At 52.6% G+C, this 17,180-nt stretch overlaps 1 protein-coding gene across 1 annotated transcript; it reads right to left on the minus strand.

The window, feature by feature from the left end:
* Positions 1–3,905: 3,905 nt before the first annotated feature.
* LOC135174401 (gastrula zinc finger protein XlCGF26.1-like) lies at positions 3,906–15,752 on the minus strand. Its single transcript, XM_064141681.1, has 4 exons — positions 15,670–15,752; positions 13,383–13,520; positions 12,538–12,590; positions 3,906–5,634 (listed from the first exon to the last, which is right to left on the minus strand). The coding sequence occupies exon 4, from the start codon at positions 5,602–5,604 to the stop codon at positions 4,234–4,236; it is 1,371 nt and encodes a 456-aa protein (XP_063997751.1). The 5' UTR covers positions 5,605–5,634; positions 12,538–12,590; positions 13,383–13,520; positions 15,670–15,752; the 3' UTR covers positions 3,906–4,233.
* Positions 15,753–17,180: the final 1,428 nt, after the last annotated feature.

A 17,180-nucleotide genomic window follows, 5' to 3' on the forward strand; every position in this document is an offset into this window, starting at 1 on the left:
TGGGCCAACAATCCCCTGGTGGTGTTCAGACCCACCCCTGGGGAGGGGTCAAGACTCCTAGGGTCAGGTTCAGGGTTACTCCCCCTGGAGTGTTAACCCTATACAGCTTCCAATGATGCCCACTCATAGGCAAAGATGGGGAGCAACTGTTCTGTCAGCAGTGCTTAGAGTGCTGTGCTTGCTGTCTTTCTGCAAGAGGTGCCTGGCAGGGGGGTGGGAAGCACTGCCTTCATTTTTAAACAGACAGAAACAGGGGAAATGTTTGGAATAGTAAAATTAAACTTAGTGATTCTATAGAATTGTCTGAATCTTATAGACTGGAACATAAGCCATGGACAGGCGAGAGTGCAGGAGCTCAGTAAGTGCTGAACTGAGACAAAGTGGAAGGTTGGAATGACCTTAGAGAATGGTGTAACAAACATAACCAAGTGTAAGGCTGGAGCCTGTGGGTTTCACCTATCTCTGCTGACTTGGATTGCTTAGACACAATGTGTGTGTGGTTGAATGTGATGAATGTCTACGCCAGTCCAGAGGAGGCCACCAAGATGATCAGAGGGCTGGAGGAGCTCCGCTCTGAGGACAGGCTGAGTTGGAGCTCTGCAGCCTGGAGAAGAGAAGGCTTCCAAGAGACCTTCCAGGATTTGAAGGGGCCTCCAGGAGGGCTGGGGAGGGACTACTGACAAGGTCCTGTAATGGCAGGATGAGGAGGAATGGATTTGAACTGGCAGAGGGGAGATTGAAACTGGATTGAAACTTTGCAGTGAGTGCAGTGAGACACTGGCACAGGCTGCCCAGGGAGCTTGTGGCTGCTCCCAACATGGAGGTGTTCAAGGCCAGGTTGGATGAGGCCTTGAGCGACCTGTTCTAGGGGGAGGTGTCCCTGCCTGTGGCAGGGGTTGGAGCTGGCTGAGCTTTGAGCTCCCTTCCAACCTAACCCATTCTGTGATTTCATTCTATGTCCCTGCTGACTGCAGAGGGGGTTGCACTGGATGACCTTTGCAGGTCCCTTCCAGCCCAGCCCAGGCTGTGCTTCTCTGGTGCCAACCTGCCCAATCTCTGATGTCACACAGCCCTCTCTAGGATGTCACACCCCCTGCTCTACATTGCCACACAGTGTGTGCCCTGGTGCCACACATCCTGCTTTGTGCTGGCTCTCAGCTCTCTCTGTGCTGGCACACAGCCCTCTCCACCAGCAGCTTTCCCTCAGCTGCCTTCTCCCAGCACCACACAGGGCACCACTTGTGGGTACCACTTGGGGGTTTCCCGCTCTGGGCCCAGCTGATCTCCAGGCTGAACAATGCAAACTCCCTCACACAGGAGCTGAAGGGAGGGCACCTGCTACAGGCAGGCAAATGCCATCGGCTGGGTGCAAGCTCCCAACTGATCAGACAATCTTTGCCTGCTTTCAGCTCCACCCCCACATCCTGCTGGCCCTTACCTGATGTCTGCTCACTCCTCACACTCTGCCCACGCTCTGCAGGTGGTCCCAGGCTTTGCAGCAGCCTCTGCAGCTCTGCTGCCCCATTCTCCCATGTTCATCTCTCTGATCCCAGGGTCACTTTGCAGTTTTGCTCACCTCCACTTCCTGACTCCCACAGCTGCACCTCCTGTGCTTTGTGCCTCCTTACCAAGGCAATCAGCACAATCAGCTGTGGCTCAGCTCTGTGCTCTGGGCAGGAAGCTCCACATGCACTGCAGCATGGCAGCCCTGGAAGGCAAACCTAAACCCCCACACCTGTAGGTTCTGACCTGCAAACCAGTGCTGGGGTGGAGCCAAGAGAGACATTTGCCTGACTCTTCCATGATGTTCCTGTGTTAACTTCTGAGTCTCAACCAACTGCTGCTGGGATGGATCCTGTGGCTCTGGAGCTCCTTGAAGACTGCTGGCAAAGGCTCCTTGCAGATGCATCCTAACCAGTTCCCCTCTGCTGCCATCCTTCCTGCTGATATAGTTTAGCAGGCTGCAGGCCAGCTGGAAGTCTGCAGGGCTACAGGTGGGCTGCTGGAAAGTCCCAGGGCTGGTGGAGGTCAGCAGGGCACTGTTTGGCCACTGGAAGGCATCAGGGCCAGTGGAGGGCCAGTGGGGATCCTGTAGGAAGCCTTGGGCCTACTGGCAGCAGTCAGATCCACAGGGAGCTGCTGGAAAGCCTGATGGAAGCCCTGGGCTTGCTGCAGCCCCACAGGAAAACTTGTGGGCACCGAGCAGCAGGCTTGCAGTGCAAGCAGTGGGCACAGTGGCTGGCAGCAGGGCACTGGTGGGGACTGCAAAGCCTGTGGGAACTCTTCTGGGAGGCAGCAGGGCCAGGGCTGAGCTGGTGGAAAGCCCAAGAGAATCCCCAGCAGGCTCAGCTGGAGGCTGTGCAAAGGCCAATGGATGCCTGCCAGCAGGCCCAGGCACTCCTTAGGCAATTCCCTCTGCTCACCACTTCCCCTGCTGCATTCCAGTGGCTCCAGGACATCTCTTGACCTTTCCAGGAGCCTCCCAGCAATCCAGCATTTCCTCACAAGACTTCCACTGTGCCCAGGGCTTCCTCCAGGCTGCCACAAGCTCAGCACTGGATCTGATTCCTGACAGCAGGCCTGAAGCTCCCCACAGCACTTCCAGTAGCTCACCAAGGGCCATGATGGAGTCCAGCAGGCCCAGACATTCTTCCTTCCTTTCCATTGCACCTGGGCAGCTGAGACAGAATTGCCCAGGCACCCCAAGAACCACACCTTTCCAAGCCCCTTTGCTCACCCAGTGGCCACCCCAGAGGGACCTATCCCCACACAGCTCGCCTCTGCTGCTGCCTGAAGCAGGCAGGGACAGGCCAACACAGGCAATGGCTCCACAACAGGCACACACAGCAGCCCCCAAAGCACCACCCAGTACCTTCTGATGCCTCAAGGTCTCCAACTCCAGGCCATGAAAGCACCTCTGCTGCTAGGCCAGGCATGAGCCAGAGTGACCCAGGCTCTGCCAGTGCCCAAACAGAAGCAGCAGTGGCCAAGAGGTCAACACCCATGGCTGACAGCAAAAGCCACAGCCAGGGGACATCATCCTGCACCACCTGGCCACCAGCAGAAGACACTCAGCAGCCTGCCAGCTCCCTCAGTGCCTGCCAGCAGGGCAGAGCCTTCCAGAAAGCCTTCCAGTAGCCACCACTGGCTCTGCTGCATTCCAGGAGGCTTCAGACTTCCCACAGGACTTCCACTGCACCAGCAGTGGCCCTCTGCAATTTCAGCTCCCCCAGGGCTTCTATCAGGCAGACCCAAACCTCCCTACAGGACTCCCAGTGGCCACGATGCCTTCCAACAGCAATTCTACTGCCCCACCTGTGCCCTGCACTCATTGCTCTCATCCTGCTGCAGCATGCTCAAAGCTTAACTACTCTTTAGCTCAACCTGCTGCCTCAGGAGAGAAGGTTCTTGGCACTCCCCAGGCTCCTCAAAGCTCCTGAACACTCCAAGAAATCTCTGCACACCTCTGGCTGCTGGAAAGCCTCAGAGCAGCCACAGATCAGCAGGCATCCAGCAGGAACACTGCTGAGCTAGGGAGAAAGCCTTGGGAAGCCCCAGGCCTGCTGGAAAGCACCAGAGCCACTTACCACAAACCTGAGAGAAGCTTTCCAGGGGTTTCAAAGACCTCCCTGAGATGTGCCCTACACTCTACAAAGATCCCCAAAGTCAAGCCTAGAACCCTCCAGACACCCCCCCCAAACACCTAACATCCCCTGGCACCCCTGAACACACACCCTCTGAGATGTCCCTGAGACTACTCTCAGCAAGAGACTCTTAAGACTCCTCCAAGAACCACTCTTTGACCTCCTCAATCTGGGCACAGGACTCCAGCCCTAGGGAACAAATGCCCCCAACATTTGGGCACTGTGGGCAGCAAGGGCTAAAATAAAAGCCAAAAGACAGGATTTGGGTCACTGTGGGCTTTTATTGACACACCTGGGCACGGGGCAGGAGGGGTTTTACCCCAGGGACACACAAAGCATAGGGGGGAAGAACCAGACAAATCCCTGCACAGCTCAGCCCAATCCAAAGGCAGCTCTGGCTGTGCTGACTCAGCACTGCCATGATTCTCAGCAGCACTGATTGGTGCTCAGCAGGACAGGAGGTGTTTGTTGCTGCTGGAGCCCCCAGCCTCTGAGATATGCAGCTGGAAAAGAGGCCATTTTGGTTCAATCTGCTGGAAAGGCCTTCTCGTGGTGGGGGCAAAGTTACCCCCCCAGACGTAGGCTGGGACTATTTGTGCTTGCCCTGCAGCGTGGCTTGGTCACCAGTGTGGGTGCAGTGGTGGGAAGTGAGAGTGTGTCTGCGGGTGAAGCTCTTGCCACAGTCAGAGCAGGTGAAGGGTTTGTCACCGGTGTGGACACGACGGTGCCGGTGGAGCGCAGAGCTCTGGGTGAAGCTCATGCTGCAGTCCCTGCAGCTGTAGGGTTTCTCACCGCTGTGGATGAGTCTGTGCTGGATCAACTGTGAGCTCGTGGTGAAGCTCTTGCTGCACTCTGCACAGGGGTACAGGTGCTCTCTGGTGTGCGTGCGGCGGTGGATGGTGAGATTTGAGCTGTGTTTGAAGGTCTTTCCACAGTCCCCACAGCTGAAGGACTTCTCAGTGGTGTGCACACTACCGTGCTGGGTGAGATCAGACTTGTGAGTGAAACTCTTGCTGCAGTCAGCACAGCTGAAGCGCTTCTTGCCCGTGTGGATTCGGCGGTGGACAAGGAGGTGTGAGAGCTGTCTGAATCTCTTGTCACAGTCAGCACAGCTGAAGGGCTTCTCGCCCGTGTGGGTTCGGCGGTGGACAATGAGGCTCGAGTGCTCTGTGAATCTCTTGTCACAGTCAGCACAGCTGAAGGGCTTCTCGCCCGTGTGGATTCGGCGGTGTCTAATGAGACCGGAGCGCTCTTTGAATCTCATGTCACAGTCAGCACAGCTGAAGGGCTTCTCGCCCGTGTGGGTTCGGCGGTGGACAATGAGGCCTGAGCGCCTCATGAATCTCATGTCACAGTCAGCACAGCTGAAGGGTTTCTCGCCCGTATGGGTTCGGCGGTGTTTAATGAGGGTGGAGCGCTCTGTGAATCTCCTGTCACAGTCAGCACAGCTGAAGGGCTTCTCGCCCGTATGGGTTCGGCGGTGGGCAATGAGGTTTGAGCGCCTCATGAATCTCTTGTCACAGTCAGCACAGCTGAAGGGTTTCTCGCCCGTGTGGGTTCGGCGGTGTTTAATGAGGTTTGAGCGCTCTGTGAATCTCCTGTCACAGTCAGCACAGCTGAAGGGCTTCTCGCCCGTGTGGATTCGGCGGTGTTCAATCAACCTGTAGTGCCCTTTGAAGCTCTGCCCACACTCAGGGCACTGAGGCAGCTGCTTGACTGGCACAGAGGGGGCTGAGAGCAACTCAATCTCTTCTTCATATTCCTCCTCCTCATCATGGTCATCTTCACCCTGAACATCATCCTCATACTCAACATCATCACAGTCATCATTCCCCTCATTATCATTCTCTGTCTTGAGATCTTTCTCCTCATTCTTCAGGCTGCACTTGGTCTGCTCCATCTTACTCTCTGGGCACTGATTCTCCTCCCAGCTCTTGTCTAGGTCCTTCTCTGAGGCCATGTTAGTGGAGCACGAGGTCACTGCTCTTACCTAGGGAAAATGGAAGCACCTGACCTCAGCACCTCAAACCTTGACATCCTGCCTGGGACAATACAGCTTCTGACACCTCCCAACAACCAACATTCAGCTGAGGCAAAGAATGCAGAGTGGCCCTCAAACCCTCACTTCTTTCCTCACAGAGGGGGCAGATCTCCAATGCCTGTGCTGAGATCCTATGTGCTGGTGCTGGGGGAGCGGAGACGCTCTGGTCCTTACAAAGTGATCCCAGCCCCTTGTTTGCCAGCCCTGGGCTGTCGGCAGGCAGGTTTCTGCTCCAGGCCCTGCTCTTTGATCCCTCCTGCTGCAGACAAGAGACAGCAATGCTCACCCAGGAAGACCAAACAACCTCCAACCCTCTCCCGCCCACACTGCACATCCCAGACCCAAACACAACCTCCTCCCAAACAACTGACTCCAACCTGCCTGGGGGGCCCCCAGACTCCTACAGCAGAGGATGTCCCTCACAGCCCCAGTGGCAGTGAAATGTGGGGGGTAGGAGGCTCTGCAGGGGGTTGGGATGTACCACATGGATCAACAACAGCCTGGAGTCCTGCTGTTGGCCCCCACTCTGGCTTCTTTACCTGATGGGCCCTTCCCAGGGGCAGCTCTGCAAACTCTGCTCTTTCTCAGCACAGAGGGACAGGGCTGCTGCAGAGAGGACACAGTCCCTGCCAGACACAACCAAAGGCCCCAGAAGAGAGGACTGACCTGCAAGGCATGGCTCAGCACTGCCCAGGACCATGCAGCAGAGATGGGGCTTGGAGCAACCAGCTCCCAAGACCAGCACCATGGGCACAGCAGCCAGGTAGGGCTGCTGAACAAGTGCAGACTCAGCTCCTGGCCCAGCACACAAACACCAGCAGACAGTGTTGTGGAGGGCCTGTAGGCCCAAAAGCAGGCTTATTTATGCCTGCTCTGCCTGGACATGTGTCTCTGCCCATGTCAGGGGTAATCGAGCAAGTAGTATCACAACAGACTCGGGCCATAAAGTCAGTTGCCCAGGACACCTGATTGTGTAAGTCCCCACACACTCAGCTCATGAGTGCCTAGTGCTGGACCCACGTGATTCCCATATTTGGACTCCAGGCCTGTGGGGTTTGACTAATATGGTAAGGTTTGGCTGACAGCCAATCTGATTGGTCATTCAAGTGGCCAATGAGACCATTAACTCTTGGCCCACATTTAATAATAGGGGTGCACAGGCTCACGTGCAGTCTGCCCCACATTACTTGTGGCTCTGCCACATTGCTTGCTTGCCTCCTGCCTGCATACTTCCTTGCACCTTTATGCCTGCCTTTCTAGGACTGCCTGGTGTGCGCCACTGCCACAAGCTGCCAGGAGCAGACCCACTTGTCTGCCTTCGATCAGTCTCAATAGCCAGCATTAGACCTGTGCTCAGACTGCATGGAATCCTGCCTCTGCACATGGAGCTCCTGCCTATGAATTCCCTGGACACAGCATCCAGAAGGAGCCAGCAGCATAAGGGCAGAGACTGTAATTTCCCCTGAAGTCAGAGGATTCCAGCCTCAAAGTCCACAGGCAGAGACCCTGATGAATTGGACACTAGGCACGGGCTGTGATGTAGCCCCGGAGGGGGATTATTGATTAATCAGAATGGTGAGAAAACACTTGAATGCCTCTGCAATTTCTTTAATTTCTACTGCCTCTGCCATAGAGCAGAAAAACAGCTTTTAGCCCACCCTTGCTGGGCAAGTAGTATATGACCCCAAGGGGCATTAAGCCGTGGGGAAAACTCTCTGTTAATAGTTTGAATGTATGCTAGTTGTTACAATAGTTAAACTTTGATATATATATTCCCATAATGTCTTCACAACAGTGTAGAACAAATATTAATATTACAGTTCAGTGGTTGAGGGTGGTGAGAGTGGAAATATTGGAATAAATATATGGTTTTTTATAAATATGCTCTCACATTAATTAATTTCTCCCCTTCACCACAACTGGTGTTAAGTGGCAGAATCCCCCTCCATGACACTTAATTAAAATAGAGTCAGTAATTAAAAGAGAGTATGCTAAGCACCTGAGAGCTGAACATGTTCAATAGTTAATATAACGGAATAATACAGCAAGAGTTGTTTTGTCAGTGCAGGAGCTGTGATTTAAGGTTCTTTTCTTGGTTTGGGTATCAGAGTATTTTCCAGCAGCTCCAGGGATCTGAGATTTTCTTGGTTTTCTTTGCTTTTCCTCAGTAATAATTTAAAGGTTTTGTTTCCTTTAGTTGATATATTTTTAAGTTGATAAACAATATAGTTAAGGCCAAGAGTTTATAACAGGGATAGTATAGGATATAGGGGTAGCAGAGGATATTTTTTCTTTGTGTTTTTTTCTTCTATCAAGGTAGCATTACAGGATAAGGTTCATGTAAAAAAATTAGAGAAAGAGGGAGAGGGAAAATTCAACAATTCGTTGATTACATCACAGAGAAATTCACCCTAGAGGAGGCCAATGGATTTGTTGGCCTAGAGAATGAATGTGCTTGGGATTGTTTGATGGATATCAGCTTCTGATGTTCAGAATGTGCTAGTTTGAAGCTAGAGTGTTTTGGTGAGAAGAAATTAGATTACAGGCTGTGAAAAGAGAACAATGGTGATGCCTACTTCCCTCATAGGCTTGCTGAGATGGATAAGAACAGGAATCAAAACATAGATAAGACACTACTCCTGCTGGGGAGCTCTGAGCTGCATCTCTCTAACCTCACCCTCCCTTTCTCTGACTAATCCACATTGCTTCCTAACCCCCTGGCTGAACCTCTCTTCTTCCTTGGGACTGAAGCAAGGTTTAGAGGGGTAGGGGGAAGGTGAAGGGGTGGTTGGGAGCCCCTCCTGGGGACTCAGGTTTCTGGGAGGGCTGTTGTGTTTCTGTATTACCTTTTACCTTGTCTATTTCTGTATATACCTGTACAGACTGCAAATATCTGCTTGTACATTCTGCTAAGCTGTCAATAATAAGCTTCATTCAATTTCCAGAGCCAGCTGACTCCAGTCTGGGTGGTTTCCAAAGTGTGGAGGGGCAGTGAGCCCAAATCATCACACACAAATTTTTTGGCAGTGAGCAGCAGCCTTGCTCAGATGGCTGTGCACAGAAATGTACATAAGATATGGTTGGTGTACAGGTTTTGGTCACGCTTTGAGTTGGGTATTTCGTTCGACCTCTGTTATTAGGGCCAAACCCACTCACTGGCAAAGATGGGGAACAACTGTTTTGCTAGCAGTGTTTAAAGCACTGTGGGTGTTACCTGTTTGCAAAGGGCCCTGCAAAAGATGAGAAATGCTGCCTTCAGCTTAAAACAAAAACAGCAATTGTGGGAACGAGGTCTGTATGGATGGAGTCTGAGCAAGCAGTGCTGCAACACCCACAGCTCCACTTGTCAGCCGTGGATATTGTTGCACTGTAGGCACTGCAGTTACAAAGGGTGGGGAAGTGTGAATAGATTTGATCAGGATTTGCACTGGCAGTGCCCAATTTGTCAATATGGCATAGAAAGTGGCACTGTGGAACTGCATCTTGAGGCATTCCTGGGAAGACCTTTATCAGAACTGCCAGGAGCAGTAAACAGTCCTCATGGTTCTTGGGTATTTGCAGCCCCACAGCATTTCACAAACGTGCTGAGCTTAACAGAAAGTCCAGAAGTAAGGTACAGGGCATAGCTTTTGTTTCGTATTCTAAAGGCAGTAGCTCTTAAAAGTGGCCTTGGCAGGCTGGCAGAGAAGAAGCTAACAAGGGTCATATTGTTCCTTCCATGAGTCCATGGAATTCCCCTCTCTTTGTTCTTAAAAAGCAATCAGGCAAGTGGCACTTGCTCCATGAGCTCAGGAAAATTAACAATGTGATGGAACCTATGGGGGCTTCACAACCTGCCCTCCCCTCCCCACCTATGATCCTGAGACATTGGCATTTGACTATTATTGACCTTAAGGATAGTTTTCTCAACATTCCACTGCATCCAGATGCTGCTCCTAAATTTGCTTTCTCGGTTCCAAGCATGAACATGCAAGCCCCGTGGCAAAGACAGCAGTGGGTTGTACTGCCTCAAGGGATGAAAAACAGCCCTAGGATTTGTCAGTGCTATGTGGCTAGGGCTCTCAGCAAGGTACCAATGGAAATACCTGAAGCTTTGCTATATCTTTACATGGATGATCTCCTTGTGGCAGCACAGTACCCAGAGATCACGGAGAAAGCTGTGGCCCTTGTCATGTGCACTGTTGTTAAAGCTGCTTTGTGTATTGCACCTGAAAAGGCTCAAACATTTTTATCCACCTGGGGGACTACTCATGTTACAGGCATCCCTCATTCCCCCACAGGGCAATCGATGATTGAACGTGCCCACCCAACACTTAAACATCTCTTGTGACAGCAGAAAGGGAGAATGGGGGCAGCCACCCCAGAAGAAAGACTACAAAAGGCCTTGCACGCTTTTACTTCTTTAAACTGGTCCCTCATGGACAATACTCCCCTGATCATCAGGCACTGCAATGCCAACGATTCCTCTGAGAAAAAGGAGAAGCCTCCTGTTATGGTTCCTGACTTAGAAGCTGGGAGAACTGCAGGCCTGCACCCATCAATAACGAGGGGCAAAGGGGATGCTTGTGTCTCCACAGGAAAAGGAGCCGGTGGCTTGCGGCGAAGAGCGCAGGGCCGCATCGAGAGGGCCTGTCGAACACTGAGGACTGAGCCTTCACACTGCAAGTGGAGTCCCTGGCAAAATGTCACTCCCAGAAGGGAATTTTGTATTATGCATCCTCTGTACTTGTAAAAAAAATAAACCTTTCTTCTGCCCTTCCCCTTCTCTTTGCACAAAACTCATGTTTGGATCACCCTTGCTAATGGAACAGGACAGAGCTCTCTGCTCAGCTACTGCATCCCCGGAGAACCCCTTTTCAACATGCTTGTTGCAGTGTATGCAGAAGGTGACAGAAGGCTCTGCAAGGATACTTTTTGTACAACACAAAGGGGGAAACGTTGGGAATGGGAGGACTTTTAGTGCTGACGTACCAGACCATAAGCCACAGGTGCAGAAGGTATGAAGGGGAAAAGTCCTGAGTTAACAGAGGGTCGAGATGACCTTAAGGAATGTTGCAGCAGACAGAGCTATGCGGAACATGAGCCTGTGGTTTTGTTAACCTTGGCTTATCCAGCTGCTAATGTACGAGGTCTGTCTCCATGAGGTGTGCACTGAGGTCTGTCTTAACGACCAATTAGGATGTGGCACAATCTTTCAGCTTGTATGTTAAGGTGCTGAAAGATCAAAAAACAGAACTTGCATCAAGCTGCTCTCCACATCTCTCAATCACAGCATGGGATGGAGCTGGAGGTGGGGAGAGTCAGACTGGAGGTGAGGAGGAAGTTCGGCAGCATGAGAGTGGTGGGAGCCTGGAATGGGTTGCTCAGAGAGGGGGTTGAGGCCCCATCCCTGGAGGGGCTTAAGGCCAGGATGGATGAGGCTGTGGATAGACAGAGATATGGTGGGGTGTCCCTGACCATGGCAGGGGGGTTAGCACTGGATGGTCCATGTGGCCCCTTCCAACCCTGGCTGATTCTATGATTTCCTGCACATACATTTCTCAGCTGGGCCCTGATCCTGTGCCCTTTTGGGGGGGACAAGGCCTAATTACATTGGTGTAAGACTGGTGTTTCTCCCTCTCCCACACGGCCTAGAAGAGAGGCCAACTCAACACTCTAGTGTCCAATTTTCTATGCTGTCTTGACAAACTGGGCACTGCCAGTGCAGATTCTGTTCAAATCTATTTACACTCCTCTACCCTTGTAACTGCAGTGCCTACAGAGTAACAATATCCACAGCTGACAAGTGGACCCATGGGCATCACAGCACTGCTTGTTCAGACTCCATCCATGTAGACCTCATTCCCACAATTCCTCTTTTCCTTTTAAAATGAAGGCAGTGCTTCTCCTCTTGTGCAGGGACCTGCACAGAAAGGTAACAAACACAGCACCTTAAACATTGCTAACAGAAACAGCTGCTCCCCATCTCTGCCAGTGAGTGGCTCTGGCCCTTATAACAGAGGGCCAACAAAATATCTAACTCAAAGCATGACCAAAGCCTGAGCACACAACCACACCTCAGCACACATTTCAATTTCTTGCCACAGCCATCTGAGCAAGACTTCTGCTCACTGCCAAAGCAGGCTACACATAACAAGCTGGTAGCCAATCAAAACACCTGTGAGCACACACAAACAAATGCATGAACAGATATAAGGATGCAAACACTTTCATTCCTTAGGCTAACAAATCTCTTTGGCCTTCTCTAGGGTGAATTTCTCTGTGGGATGCAACCAGAGAATTTTCAAGTTTTCCTCTGTCTCTCTTTCTCTCTCCCTCTTTTTGTTTTGTTTTTACATTGTCCCTATCCTACAGTGTTATCTTGAGATACAGAAAAAACCAGGAAAAAATACCCTATGATATCCCTACCACAAACTCTTAGTCTTAACCACATCAATGCTAGAAATTGATAAACTAAAAATTAAAAACACTGAATCAGTACTGAGAAAAAAACAATAAACCAAAGAAATCCAAGAGGCTGTTACATTCCACAGAGCTCTCTGAAAACACCCTGGTGCCCAGGAAAAAGAAAAAACCTTACATCGACCATCACAAAGAGAGAATCATTAACTTACACACTTACCAAAACAACTCTTACCATAATACTCCATTACAGCAACTACCAATTACTTAACATGCCATATTTTAACTACCTAAGCCTTATCACCATCACCCTGCTAAAATGACTCCAAAACTTACTGATAATCTATTACAGTTAACAGCTACTTAAGATCTTATCCAGTAGGCTCTAAAATCTATTACAATCAGAAGCTAAAAACACCATCAGGATGTTAGTCTGCAAAAGGCTCTCACAAATGCACTCTGTCCCTTTAAGAACGAAGCACTGCTTCTCCACAGAAGATACACTGCCAGAAAGAAGAAAAAGAAGAAAGTGGGGGGGGAGTGGGCCCTGCTGCTCCAGCAGGCAGGGAGGTGTGCAGGTGAATCCTGTGGAGGATACACCTCCCACAGCTTCCATGGATTCCACCAACAAACTGGCCCCTCCCTCGGCCTGTGACCTCGCCCCTCCATGCTCCAAACCCTCCATCTCTGCAGCCGAAAAGTGAGCTCTACGCAGGTGGAATTGAGCCACAGGCACCTCAGGAGATGGTAGTGAAGCACTCAGCACTCCTATGGCATTCGGCTCAGCAGCAGCTACCAACACAAGCCTCTGATTAGGGTGAAATTCCTGCTGTTAGCTGCTGCCTTTGCAGTTCTTTCCCCTGTCTGCTCCTTAAGGGCACATTTACAGCCCCCTCTGGAGCCCTGGCTTCTCAGGTGCTGAATGATCGTTGGTTTGGCACAGCAAAAATAGCTTTGTAAAGTCTGACTGCCCCAAAGGACATCTCTCACAGAGAGCTTCAGAGAAGCTTTGCACCACTGTTTCTTCCTCACTGATCCTCCTGCAGCATCAGATTTACAGCCTGCTCCCGATGCTTACCACCCCCATAAAGCTTCTCCTGCTTTTGCCAGACCTCCACTGTTGAACAGCTGCCTTAAGTCTCTTAGATATCTCCTCCTTTGGCTCCACAGCAGGAACTGCACTAAATCCCCCTCCTTCAGGGGCACCTCCCTTCTTCACACAGGCTGCATTAACGTTTTCACAGCAGCTCTTTCCCATTTCTCACCCCTAATGATTTCTGGATCCACTACCCTACCTCTAATGTAGGCCTGGCTCCCTTCACCAGCAGGCCAGAGCCCTGCTTCCTCCTGCCATCCGCTGCCAGACTCTTCCTCGTCCCGAGAAATCACGTCGGGGGTCACCAGGTGCCAGGTGTGCTCCTCTCTCAGAGTCCCTGCAGGGAAACCACTCTGACATCACCTCCCACCAATGTGGTGGAGAGGTCGATGCCCCTTATGGAAGCTAAGAGTGATGCTTATACAGTGGCTAATACAAGGTGTACAATTCTGACAGGTCACACAGCACAACATGGGCTGTCCACAGGCCTAGAGGCACAGCTCACCCATCGGCCCCCCTCAATCCCCCTCATGCAGCTCAGCTACAGACAACTCAAGGTTCTTTTCTCCTGCAGCTGTGCTCCCTTACCAGAACAACCTAACCTTACCCTTCCTGCTCTCCTTGTTTCACACTGCTCAAATCTGCCTGAACCCTGACATGCAGAGGTGCAGGACAATTCACTGCTTTCATCTCCTCAAATGCTGACAGATTCTCATCAACATCTCTCTGGGTGCCATGGGCAGAGGCACTGAGTGCAGCCTCAGCAAGTGGGCTGACCACACCAAGCTGTGTGGTGCAGCAGACAGGTTGAACGGCAGGGTTCCAGCCAGAGGCACCTGGACAGGCTGCAGAGGTGGGCACAAGCCAACCTCAGGAGGTTCAACAAGACCAAGTGCAGGATCCTGCAGCTCGGACCAGGCAATGCCAAGCACCAATCCAGGCTGGGCAGCAGCCCTGATGAGAGGGACTTGGGGGTGCTGCTGGAGGACAGGCTCAACATGAGCCAGTAGTGTGCACTTGCAGCCCAGAAAGACAACCAGAGCCTGGGATGCAGCAGGAGAAGTGTGGCCAGCAGGGCCACAGAGGTGATTCTCCCTCTCTGCTGAGACCCCACCTGGACTACTGCAGCCAGTTCTGGGGGCCCTGGGACAAGAGGGATGTGGAGATGCTGGAGTGTGTCCAGAGCAGGGCCAGGAGGATGCTCAGAGGGCTGCAGCAGCTCTGCAGTGAGAACAGACTGGAAGAGTGGGGACTATGCAGGCTGGAGAAGAGGAGGCTCCCAGGTGACCTTCTTGTGGCCTTCCAGGATCTGAAGTGGGCTACAAAAGAGCTGGGGAGGGACTTTTTAGGCTGCCAGGGAGTAACGGGACTGGGGGGGATGCAGCAAAGCTGGAAATGGGGAGAGTCAGCCTGGAGGTGAGGAGGAAGTTCTGCAGCATCAGACTGGTGAGACCCTGGAATAGGTTCCTCAGGGAGGGGGCTGAGGCCCCATCCCTGGCAAGGTTCAAGGCCAGGATGGACCAGGCTATGGGCAGCCTGATCTAGGGTAGGGTGTCCCTGTCCATGTCAGGGAGTGACAGGACTGGGGAGGATGGAGCAGAGCTGGAGAGTCAGAGTGGAGATAAGGAAGAAGTTCAGCAGCATGAGAAAGGTGAGAGCCTGGACCGGGTTGCTCAGGGAGGGGGTTGAGGCTCCATCCCTGGAAGGGTTTAAGGACAGGATGGATGAAGCTGTGGGCAGCCTGATCTAGGGTAGGGTGTCCCTGCCCATGGCACAGGGGTTGGCACTGGATGGTCCTTGTGGTCCCTTCCAACCCTGATTCTATGATTTCCCGCACATACATTTTTCAGCTGGGCCTTGATCCTGTGCCCTTTCCGGGGGAACAAGGCCTAATTCCTGCCTGACCATACCAGACCCTTCCCTCATTCACAGCACATCCATGGCCCTGCTGTCTGTGCTGCCCCATGGCCCTGGGTCCCCCACCTCTGCTGGGGTTGGAAGGGTGGAGTGGGAAATGTTGTGGCTGAGGAAGCATCTAAAGAACTGGGCTGACAGCAGGATCTCAAGCATGGAAGGTCCTGAGACTAAGGGCCAGGAGGAGATGGAGGCCTGAAGGAAGCAGCAACAGGCCAAGGGGGAAGAGTTGCAGATGAGGGGTGGGGAGGGACCCTATCACCTCCTCGCACAGGAACTCATGAAAGGGGACAGAGGGAGTGAGAGCTCAGGTGACTCCTGACATGCAGAATGGGGTGGGGTGTGTGGGCAGGAACCCCAAGGGCCTGTTTGGGCAGTGGTGGATGTCAGGAGGTGTCAGGGGACTGTCCTGAGCCAGGAAGGCTTTGCCTCTTTGTGCTTCCAGCCTCAGTTGCTGCCTCCACCCTTGCAGGTAGGAACCAGACAGAGCCACACAGCTGATGAACTAAGACCTCCCACCCCCTGCAGCCTTCACCCTCCATCTCTCCATCCATCTCTCCATCTGCACTCACTTTCTGCCCTCTCAGACTCCCCAGGGCCCCAACAAGGTCCCAGGCTCAGCCACACAACCAGCACGGCACAGCAGAGGGACCTAGAGTAGAGCACCCTGCAGAAGAAGAAGGGGGAGCTCAAGTGGGCAAGCTGCAGGGCTGGCCCAGGGGAACCTCCTGAGCTTCAACAACAGCAAGTGCAGGCTCCTGCACCTGGGCTGCAACAAGCCTCACAAGCAGCACAGCCTCGAGGAGGAGCCAACAAAAAACAGGCCTGAGGAAAAGGACTTGGGGTGCTGGGGGACAAGGAGCTGGACAGGAGCAGGCAGTGTGAGCCTGCAGCACACAAGGCCAATGGCAGCCTGGGCTGCAACAACAGCAGAGAGCAGACTCTGACACTGTGCTCTGCTGACAGCTCACCTGCACTGCTGCATCCAGCCCTCGAGCCCTCAACACAGCAACCACATGGACCTGATGGACAGGGTCCAGAGGAGGCCATGAGAATGATCAGGGGCTTGGAACAGCTCAGCTCTGAGGACAGGCTGGAGAAGGCTTCAGGCAGACCTAAGAGTGACCTTCCAGGGACTCAAGGGGCTACAAGAAGGCTACAGAGAGACTGCTCCCAAAGACCTCCAGGGACAGCAGGAGGGCAATGGCTGCAAAGTGGAGCAGATGGAGATTAGAAGGCAGGAACAAGTTCTGCATCAGGAGGCTGCTGCAACACCTCAGGGTGCCCAATGAAGGAGTTGAGGTCCCAGCCCTGGATGGATTCAAGGTGAGGCTCAACAGGGCTTTGGGCAGCCTGATCTAGTGCAGGATGTCCCTGCTGACTGCAGGGGCTTGGACTCAATGACCTCTGCAGGTCCCTTCCAGCTCAAACCATTCTATGGTTCCATGCTTCTAAAGGCAGCCTCCAGGGAGACGCAGAGGAGGGAACAGAGCAGCTGCAGGAGGACTGCTTTCCTACAGGCCTGCCTTGGGCTGTGTAGCAAAGCAGCAAGGAAGGCCAAAGCCCTCTTGCAACTAAAGCTGGCAAAGGAAGGAAAACAGAACAAGAAAGGCTTCTTCAAATCCATCAGCAGGAAAAGGAAGAACAGGGAAGGTGTGGGGGAAGTGCTGGACCAGGAGGCAGCCTGAGAACTGAGGGTGCAGAGAGGACAGAGCTGCTGAATGCCTTCTGGGCTCCACTCTTGACACCTCAGGCTGAACTCTCCTATGGACTCCAGAGTCTGGATGAAGGAGAGGAAGCCTGCAGGAGGGAGTGCCCCCCACTGGTCAGTGCACACTGGCATAGGGATCAGTTATACAAAATAAACATTCACAAGTCCAAGGGCCCTGATGAGATGCACCCAAGGGTGCTGAGACAACTGCCTGATGCTATTGCTCTGACACTCTCCATCGTCATTGCCAAATCAGGGCAGACAGGAGAGGTGCCTGAGGGCTGCAGCAGAGCCAATGGCACTGCAGGCCTCAAAAAGGGCAAGAAAGAGGTTCCAGGGAACTACAGACCAGGCAGCCTCACCTCCAGCCCT

The sequence above is a fragment of the Pogoniulus pusillus genome, unplaced genomic scaffold, assembly GCF_015220805.1.
Source record: "Pogoniulus pusillus isolate bPogPus1 unplaced genomic scaffold, bPogPus1.pri scaffold_63_arrow_ctg1, whole genome shotgun sequence".
In the NCBI taxonomy this organism is placed as follows: Eukaryota; Metazoa; Chordata; class Aves; order Piciformes; family Lybiidae; genus Pogoniulus; species Pogoniulus pusillus.

Coding starts and splice junctions, on each gene's coding strand:
- LOC135174401 (XM_064141681.1), bottom strand. CDS start 5,604: ATGGCCTCAGAGAAGGACCTAGACAAGAGCTGGGAGGAGAATCAGTGC.